Source organism: Oreochromis niloticus, linkage group LG6 (genome assembly GCF_001858045.2).
Source record: "Oreochromis niloticus isolate F11D_XX linkage group LG6, O_niloticus_UMD_NMBU, whole genome shotgun sequence".
Taxonomy (NCBI): domain Eukaryota; kingdom Metazoa; phylum Chordata; class Actinopteri; order Cichliformes; family Cichlidae; genus Oreochromis; species Oreochromis niloticus.
Window position 1 is genome coordinate 524,727 of NC_031971.2, and position 8,916 is coordinate 533,642.

General features: G+C 36.9%; 2 protein-coding genes across 3 annotated transcripts in view; one reads left to right on the top strand and one right to left on the bottom strand.

The window, feature by feature from the left end:
- The window catches only part of usp34 (ubiquitin specific peptidase 34), a 130,559-nt gene extending 129,923 nt beyond the window's left edge, over positions 1–636 (bottom strand). For both annotated transcript variants that reach the window (XM_025908322.1, XM_025908321.1), the window contains exon 1: positions 273–636. In XM_025908322.1, coding sequence (XP_025764107.1) covers positions 273–315 — 43 coding nt within the window. In that variant the 5' untranslated portion in view covers positions 316–636. The remainder of the gene's footprint in view (positions 1–272) is intronic.
- Positions 1–8,916, top strand: part of LOC100711262 (malate dehydrogenase, cytoplasmic) — an 868,968-nt gene that overhangs the window by 323,980 nt on the left and 536,072 nt on the right. The window lies entirely within an intron of this gene.

Consider the following 8,916-nt stretch of genomic DNA (forward strand, 5'->3'; position numbering starts at 1 on the left):
TGACTGCCAATGTGAAAGAGAAAATGGCATTTGTATTTATACCAAAGCAACGCTGTCTCACATGAAAATACTACTGCAAAATAAGCTGCTGAAATGTCATTGTTTCCCGTGTGTTATGGCTGGATGCAAAGGACAGCTAACCAAGAAAGCACACAAAGTTACATTTAGTTAGCCACCAAGCTAACATGCTTCCATCAAGCTTCAGTGTACAGCGATGCTAACACCAAGCAGCTAGTTCAGCTTTACGTAAATGACACAATTTGTTTACTTACTTTCATTTAAAACCTCCACCAGCTCGGCGCAGTTTTCACACATTGTTCATGAAGAGGCAAACTAAGTACACCAACTCAAACCATTGCACTGGAAACAGTTGTTGGCTGGCAGTTAGTTGTTTTGAGGATAAAAGGGCCCACTGGAAGGAGTAATTGGTGAAGGTTATTCCACTAAATGAAACCAGGAGGAGTAGCGAAGTGTAGAACGGGATTTGCATCCAAACGAAGTTGATGTACACCAAAAATAAAGAGGCACTGTAAGGAAGAGATCGAGTCAGTCTCCAATCTGTGCGATACTTGAGAGCGCAGGCAGAGCAGCCATGTTGGAAAAGGAGGGGGGGCGACACAGCATGGAGATCGTTCGGGACTTTACGTCCTCTCTCCACCGCCAGTTCGTTTTTCTTCGGCTGTCTCGCGATAACTTTCAAATGAGGTAATATTCACAACCTCTAATCACAATCTCAAGGGCAAATGGAGTGAAAACAGCATATTTCCACAAAATATGAATAGTTGGCCCCTCTTTTTAGACAAACACTCGTTGTGTTTCTATACTGTTATAATTTAGGGAAAATATTTAAATGTTCCTCTGCTTAAAAATTCAAATACCTTTTAATTCATTACGTTAGTTCATAGTAGGTTTGGTTACTTTAGTGGAATTGAATTATTAATGTCTTCAGTTCAAACACCAGAACATCACACTGTTTGAGCATTGTCTGCATGTGCTCTGTGCATTCATTCTACTGCATTTGTGCATACTACTGTATACATATTGTCTAATATTACAGGTTTTTCTGCACTGATATTTAAATGTATGTTTATGAAATCACCTCAAAAAACCTGGGCAACACTCTTATGTAAGTTAAAAAATGTCCTTGTTTTTGACAGAAAAGCACGTTTATTGTTGTTTTCTTTATAATGACATTAAATGGATCCGAAATATTCTAAATGATTAATGTAATCATTAATCATCAATCATTCATGACTTGCAATAGAATATATATGTAGGTTTACAAAGAACCATTTTCAGCATCAATGCTGCGTTCCAAAGGCACATTATGTTTATCATGTTAAAAGCTAACTGATCACTGGAAAAAATCTTTTCTCACATGTCTGCACATGGTCAACTATCCAAAGAAGAGTTGAAAAGGGGAGAGCAGGCAGGATGGAGTGGGTGGAGATGAGTATCAGGGTAATTTGTGACAAAAATATAGCAGGAGGACCTGCTATGATGTATGGTTTCGAGACAGTGGTACCAACAAAAAGACAGGAGGCTGAGATGGAGGTGGTTGAGTTAAAAATGTACAGATTTTCATTGGGAGCAAACAGGATAGACAGGATTAAAAATTAGTACATAATCCGACTAGGCAAGGCTGAAATGGTTTCAGCATGTGCAGAACTGGAATAGTGGATATTTGGGGGAAAAGATAGTAAATACAGAGCTGTCAGATAGGTGGAAAAGGGGAGGGAGGACCTCACATGTCTTTGTTGGGTTGGTGTGACAGAAGAGGATTATAGGGATAAGCTGAGATGGAAGGAGATCTTAGTTGGTCTCAGCTGTGTCCACCCCAAAAGGAAGCAGCTGGAAAAAGGAAGGCGATAATCTTGCTAACCCAAACCTTGATACTTTTGCAGCACAACTTTTATAGCAAAACCTATTATGCTCATCTTCAGCAATATATTTGTATGTGTGACCCTACTACAGTAGCTTTGCATTGATTCACAGCTGAAAAAAAAAATCCTTATTAGTGTGAATGCTTGTAAAAGCATTCACAGTATTGTTGTTGTAATCTTTCTTATTAGTGTGAATGCTTGTAAAAGCATTGTTGTTGTAATCTTTATTATTATTATTAGTGTGAATGCTTGTAAAAGCATTCACAGTATTGTTCTTCTAATTAGTGAGAATGCTTGTAAAAGCATTCACAGTATTGTTCTTCGATTCTTTATTATTATTTCACATTCAGATTCAAGCATTCACACTGCAGTTTCTTCAGAAAATGCACTTTCTAGTTATTATATTAGTGTGAATGCTTGTAAAAGCATTCACAGTATTGTTGTTGTAATCTTTATTATTAGTGTGAATGCTTGAAAAAGCATTCACAGTATTGTTCTTCTTATCTTTATTCTATTTTATCTATTCCGTACGTTTTTTGTACTCTATCTCCTTCAAAACCGTTCAACTTAGAAAAACCATTCAAACACCATTAGATTCCTCTTCTTTAGGACATGACTGCTTCTATTTTTCTCATTTTTAACATTTATATTTTTAATTTTATTCAACTTTTTTCAACAAAAATTTCCCATGTATTTCAATGGGGAGACCCTTCAAATCCTCATTCAACTTACTCCTCTTTAAACTGTATCTACTTCCACATACATTGACATAGAGCCACCATTCAAACTTTAAAACGAAGACAAGACATTCAACTATTCAACTTGTATTTATCTTTTCAATATCTGTTATACTTTTTCTTCAGTTCCAGTTTGAGTTTCATGATGATTTTTCAGCCGTTTCAGAGTTTATAATGGGTGTGTATGGGACGGAATGTTGGGGCTAGAGTGAGACAGCTCAACTGCCAGAGTGAGAGGAGCGAAAAAATTTATCTGAAAATATTTTTTAAAACTGCTGCTGTGTCCGCAGCGTTTGCTCTACAGGTATGATTTTATCCTCAAAACGTAGCCATCGCTGTCCTCTTTCATCCAATGTGTTTACTATTGTACTAGGTGTTATGGTTCTTTCATAAATGTCACCAAAGCACAGCCTCCTCCCTCCAACTCCTCCATAGACTCCAATGTTAAAATGGCTCAGGAGGTTCGTTTGAAAATCAGAAGAGCATGGTGTCTTTCCACTGTCACCACGTCCATATAATAAACTCCACAAGCATGAAAACTGAGAATTAGGTAGACGGGACATTGCTGGCGCTCACGGTGAAAGAATTTCGTCAATAGGACCTGTACTTTTCATTTGGGAAGGATTTGTTTGGGGCTGACTTTTCTGTTCATTTTAAGCAGCAAAAGTGAGGTGCATGTCTGTGTGCGTGTGTATGGAGCCAATGGGTGCAGTCACTATAGCAACCAGGCTCACACCTGCCTGCCTAACGAGCTCTGTCTCTCACTCTGCCAAGATTCATCTTAAACACTTCTCTTTCAACTGCTGCTGTGTCCACAGTGTTTGCTCTAAAGCCATCATTTTACCCTCAAAACGAAGCCATCGTTGTTCTCTTTACAACACAGTGTCTTTCAAAGCTCAGAGATTTAAACTTTTTAAACTGTGTGGATCCAAGTGGAGGGATCACATTCTAGTCATTCAGTGATTCAAAGAATATGAACTTTTAATATTCATTCAGATATTTTCTGACTCTAATTTTCTTTTCTCATTACTTAGGTTTTTCTAATTTACATTTAAAACATTTTCAGCTATTTTCCAACTTCTTCTCTGTGCTTGTCAGCTTTTAGCAGTTCAGCACTTTTGTTTTCAGGTGCAAATTTCTGTATTTTTCATCTCATTCAAAATTTTTAACTAAAAATTCAGCAATTAATACATTTCAGTGCATACATTGAGATTCAAGCATTCACACTGCAGTTTCTTCAGAAAATGCACTTTCTAGTTATTATTATATGTTCCGTACGTTTTTTGTACTCTATCTCCTTCAAAACCGTTCAACTTAGAAAAACCATTCAAACACCGTTAGATTCCTCTTCTTTTGGACATGACTGCTTCTACTTTTCTCATTTTTAACATTTATATTTTTAATTTTATTCAACTTTTTTCAACAAAAATTTCCCATGTATTTCAATGGGGAGACCCTTCAAATCCTCATTCAACTTACTCATTTTCAAACTGTATCTACTTCAACATACGTTGACATAGAGCCACCATTCAAACTTTAAAACGAAGACAAGACATTCAACTATTCAACTTGTATTTATCTTTTCAATATCTGTTATACTTTTTCTTCAGTTCCAGTTTAAGTTTCATGATGTTTTTTCAGCCGTTTCAGCGTTTATAATGGGTGTGTATGGGACGGAATGTTGGGGCTAGAGTGAGACAGCTCAACTGCTAGAGTGAGAGGAGCAAAAAAATTAATCTTAAAATCTTTTTTAAAACTGCTGCTGTGTCCGCAGCGTTTGCTCTACAGGTATGATTTTACCCTCAAAACGTAGCCATCGCTGTCCTCTTTCACCCAATGTGTTTACTATTGTGCTAGGTGTTATGGTTCTTTCATAAATGTCACCAAATCACAGCCTCCTCCCTCCAACTCCTCCATAGACTCCAATGTTAAAATGGCTCAGAAAGTTCCTTTGAAAATCAGAAGAGCAGGCTCTCTTTACACTGTCACCACGTCCATATAATAAACTCCACAGGCATGAAAACTGAGAATTAAGTAGACTAGACATTGCTGCCGCTCACGGTGAAAGAATTTTGTCAATAGGACCTATACTTTTCATTTGGGAGCGATTTGTTTCGGCCTGACTTTTCTGTTCATTTTAAGCAGCAAAAGTGAGGTGCATGTCTGCGTGTGTATGGGGCCATTGGGTGCAGTCACTATAGCAACCAGGCTCACACCTGCCTGCTTAACAAGCTCTCTCTCTCACTGTGCCAAGATTCATTTTAAACACTTCTCTTTCAACTGCTGCTGGGTCCACAGTGTTTGCCCTACAGCCATCATTTTACCCTCAAAACGTCGCCATCGATCTTCTCTTTCCAACAGCATGTCTTTCAAAGCTCAGAAATATAAACTTTTTAAACTGTGTGGATCCAAGTGGAGGGATCACACATTTCAGTCATTCAGTGATTCAAAGAATATGAACTTTTAATTAGTGTGAATGCTTGTAAAAGCATTCACAGTATTGTTGTTGTAATCTTTATTATTAGTGTGAATGCTTGTAAAAGCATTCACAGTATTGTTCTTCTAATCTTTATTATTATTATTATTTCCTATTCCGTACGTTTTTCGCCGACTATCTCCTTCAAAACCGTTCAACTTAGAAAAACCATTCAAACACCGTTAGATTCCTCTTCTTTTGGAATGGTGTGCTTCTATTTTTCTCATTTTTAACATTTATATTTTTAATTTTATTCAACTTTTTTCAACAAAAATTTCCCATGTATTTCAATGGGGAGACCCTTCAAATCCTCATTCAACTTACTCATTTTCAAACTGTATCTACTTCAACATACGTTGACATAGAGCCACCATTCAAACTTTAAAACGAAGACAAGACATTCAACTATTCAACTTGTATTTATCTTTTCAATATCTGTTATACTTTTTCTTCAGTTCCAGTTTAAGTTTCATGATGTTTTTTCAGCCATTTCAGCGTTTATAATGGGTGTGTATGGGACGGAATGTTGGGGCTAGAGTGAGACAGCTGAACTGCTAGAGTGAGAGGAGCGACAAAATTAATCTTAAAATATTTTTTAAAACTGCTGCTGTGTCCGCAGCATTTGCTCTACAGGTCTGATTTTACCCTCAAAACGTAGCCATCGCTGTCCTCTTTCATCCAATGTGTTTACTATTGTGCTAGGTGTTATGGTTCTTTCATAAATGTCACCAAAGCACAGCCTCCTCCCTCCAACTCCTCCATAGACTCCAATGTTAAAATGGCTCTGAAAGTTCCTTTGAAAATCAGAAGAGCATGGTGTCTTTACACTGTCACCACGTCCATATAATAAACTCCACAGGCATGAAAACTGAGAATTAGGTAGACTGGACATTGCTGTCGCTCACGGTGAAAGAATTTCGTCAATAGGACCTGTACTTTTCATTTGGGAGCGATTTGTTTCGACCTGACTTTTCTGTTCATTTTAAGCAGCAAAAGTGAGGTGCATGTCTGTGCGCGTGTGTATGGAGCCAGTGGGTGCAGTCACTATAGCAACCAGGCTCACACCTGCCTGCCTAACGAGCTCTGTCTCTCACTGTGCCAAGATTCATCTTAAACACTTCTCTTTCAACTGCTGCTGTGTCCACAGTGTTTGGTCTACAGCCATCATTTTACCCTCAAAATGTCGCCATCGTTGTTCTCTTTCCAACACTGTGTCTTTCAAAGCTCAGAGATGTAAAGTTTTTACACTGTGTGGATCCAAGTGGAGGGATCACATTTTAGTCATTCAGTCATTCAAAGAATATGAACTTTTAATATTCATTCAGATGTTTTCTGACTCTAAATTTTCTTTTCTCATTACTTATTTTTTTCTAATTTACATTTAAAACATTTTCAGCTATTTTCCTGCTTCTTCTGTGTGAACATAAGCTTTCAAAAGTTCTGCACTTTTGTTTTCAGGTTAAAAACTCTGTATTCTCCACCTCATTCAACATTTTTGGCTTAATATTCAGCAATTAATTCATTTCAGTGCATACATTCAGATTCAAGCATTCACACTGCAGTTTCTTCAGAAAATGCATTTTCTAGTTAGTGTGAATGCTTGTAAAAGCATTCACAGTATTGTTGTTGTAATCTTTATTATTATTATTATTATTATTATTTCCTATTCCGTACGTTTTTCGCCGACTATCTCCTTCAAAACCGTTCAACTTAGAAAAACCATTCAAACACCGTTAGATTCCTCTTCTTTTGGAATGGTGTGCTTCTATTTTCTCATTTTTAACATTTATATTTTAAATTTTATTTAACTTTTTTCAACAAAAATTTCCCATGTATTTCAATGGGGAGACCCTTCAAATTCTCCTTCAACTCACTCATTTTTAAACTCTTACTACTTCGACATACATTGACATAGAGCCACCATTCAAACTTTAAAACGAAGACAAGACATTCAACTAATGAACTTGTATTTATCTTTTCAATATCTATTATACTTTTTCTTCAGTTCCAGTTTAAGTTTCATGATGATTTTTCAGCCGTTTCAGAGTTTATAATGGGTGTGTATGGGACGGAATGTTGGGGCTAGAGTGAGACAGCTCAACTGCCAGAGTGAGAGGAGCAAAAAAATTAATCTTAAAATATTTTTTAAAACTGCTGCTGTGTCCGCAGCGTTTGCTCTACAGGTATGATTTTACCCTCAAAACGTAGCCATCGCTGTCCTCTTTCATCCAATGTGTTTACTATTGTACTAGGTGTTATGGTTCTTTCATAAATGTCACCAAAGCACAGCCTCCTCCCTCCAACTCCTCCATAGACTCTAATGTTAAAATGGCTCAGAAGGTTCGTTTGAAAATCAGAAGAGCATGGTGTTTTTACACTGTCACCACGTCCATATAATAACTCCACAGGCATGAAAACTGAGAATTAGGTAGACTGGACATTGCTGCCGCTCACGGTGAAAGAATTTCGTCAATAGGACCTGTACTTTTCATTTGGGAGCAATTTGTTTCGACCTGACTTTTCTATTCATTTTAAGCAGCAAAAGTGAGGTGCATGTCTGTGTGCGTGTGTACTGAGCCATTGGGTGCAGTTACTATAGCAACCAGGCTCACACCTGCCTGCCTAACGAGCTCTGTCTCTCACTGTGCCAAGATTCATCTTAAACACTTCTCTTTCAACTGCTGCTGTGTCCACAGTGTTTGCTCTACAGCCATCATTTTACCATCAAAACGAAGCCATCGTTGTTCTCTTTCCAACAGCATGTGTTTCAAAGCTCAGAGATGTAAACCTTTAAAAGTGTGTGGATCCAAGTGGAGGGATTACATTTTAGTCATTCAGTGATTCAAAGAATATGAACTTTTAATATTCATTCAGATGTTTTCTGACTCTAAATTTTCTGTTCTCATTTCTTAGGTTTCCCAAATTTTAATTTAAAAACTTTTCAGCTATTTTCCAACTTCTTCTGTGTGAACATCAGCTTTCAAAAGTTCTGCACTTTTGTTTCAGGTTAAAAACTCTGTATTTTCCAGCTCATTCAACATTTTATTTTTAACTTAAAATTCAGCAATTAATTGATTTCAGTGCATACATTCAGATTCAAGCATTCACACTGCAGTTTCTTCAGAAAATGCACTTTCTAGTTAGTGTGAATGCTTGTAAAAGCATTCACAGTATTGTTGTTGTAATCTTTATTATTATTATTATTATTATTATTTCCTATTCCGTACGTTTTTCGCCGACTATCTCCTTCAAAACCGTTCAACTTAGAAAAACCATTCAAACACCGTTAGATTCCTCTTCTTTTGGAATGGTGTGCTTCTACTTTTCTCATTTATAACATTTATATTTTTAATTTTATTCAACTTTTTTCAACAAAAATTTCCCATGTATTTCAATGGGGAGACCCTTCAAATCCTCATTCAACTTACTCATTTTCAAACTGTATCTACTTCAACATACGTTGACATAGAGCCACCATTCAAACTTTAAAACGAAGACAAGACATTCAACTATTCAACTTGTATTTATCTTTTCAATATCTGTTATACTTTTTCTTCAGTTCCAGTTTAAGTTTCATGATGATTTTTCAGCCGTTTCAGAGTTTATAATGGGTGTGTATGGGACGGAATGTTGGGGCTAGAGTGAGACAGCTCAACTGCCAGAGTGAGAGGAGCGAAAAAATTAATCTGAAAATATTTTTTTAAACTGCTGCTGTGTCCGCAGCGTTTGCTCTACAGGTATGATTTTACCCTCAAAACGTAGCCATCGCTGTCCTCTTTCATCCAATGTGTTTACTATTGTACTAGGTGTTATGGTTCTT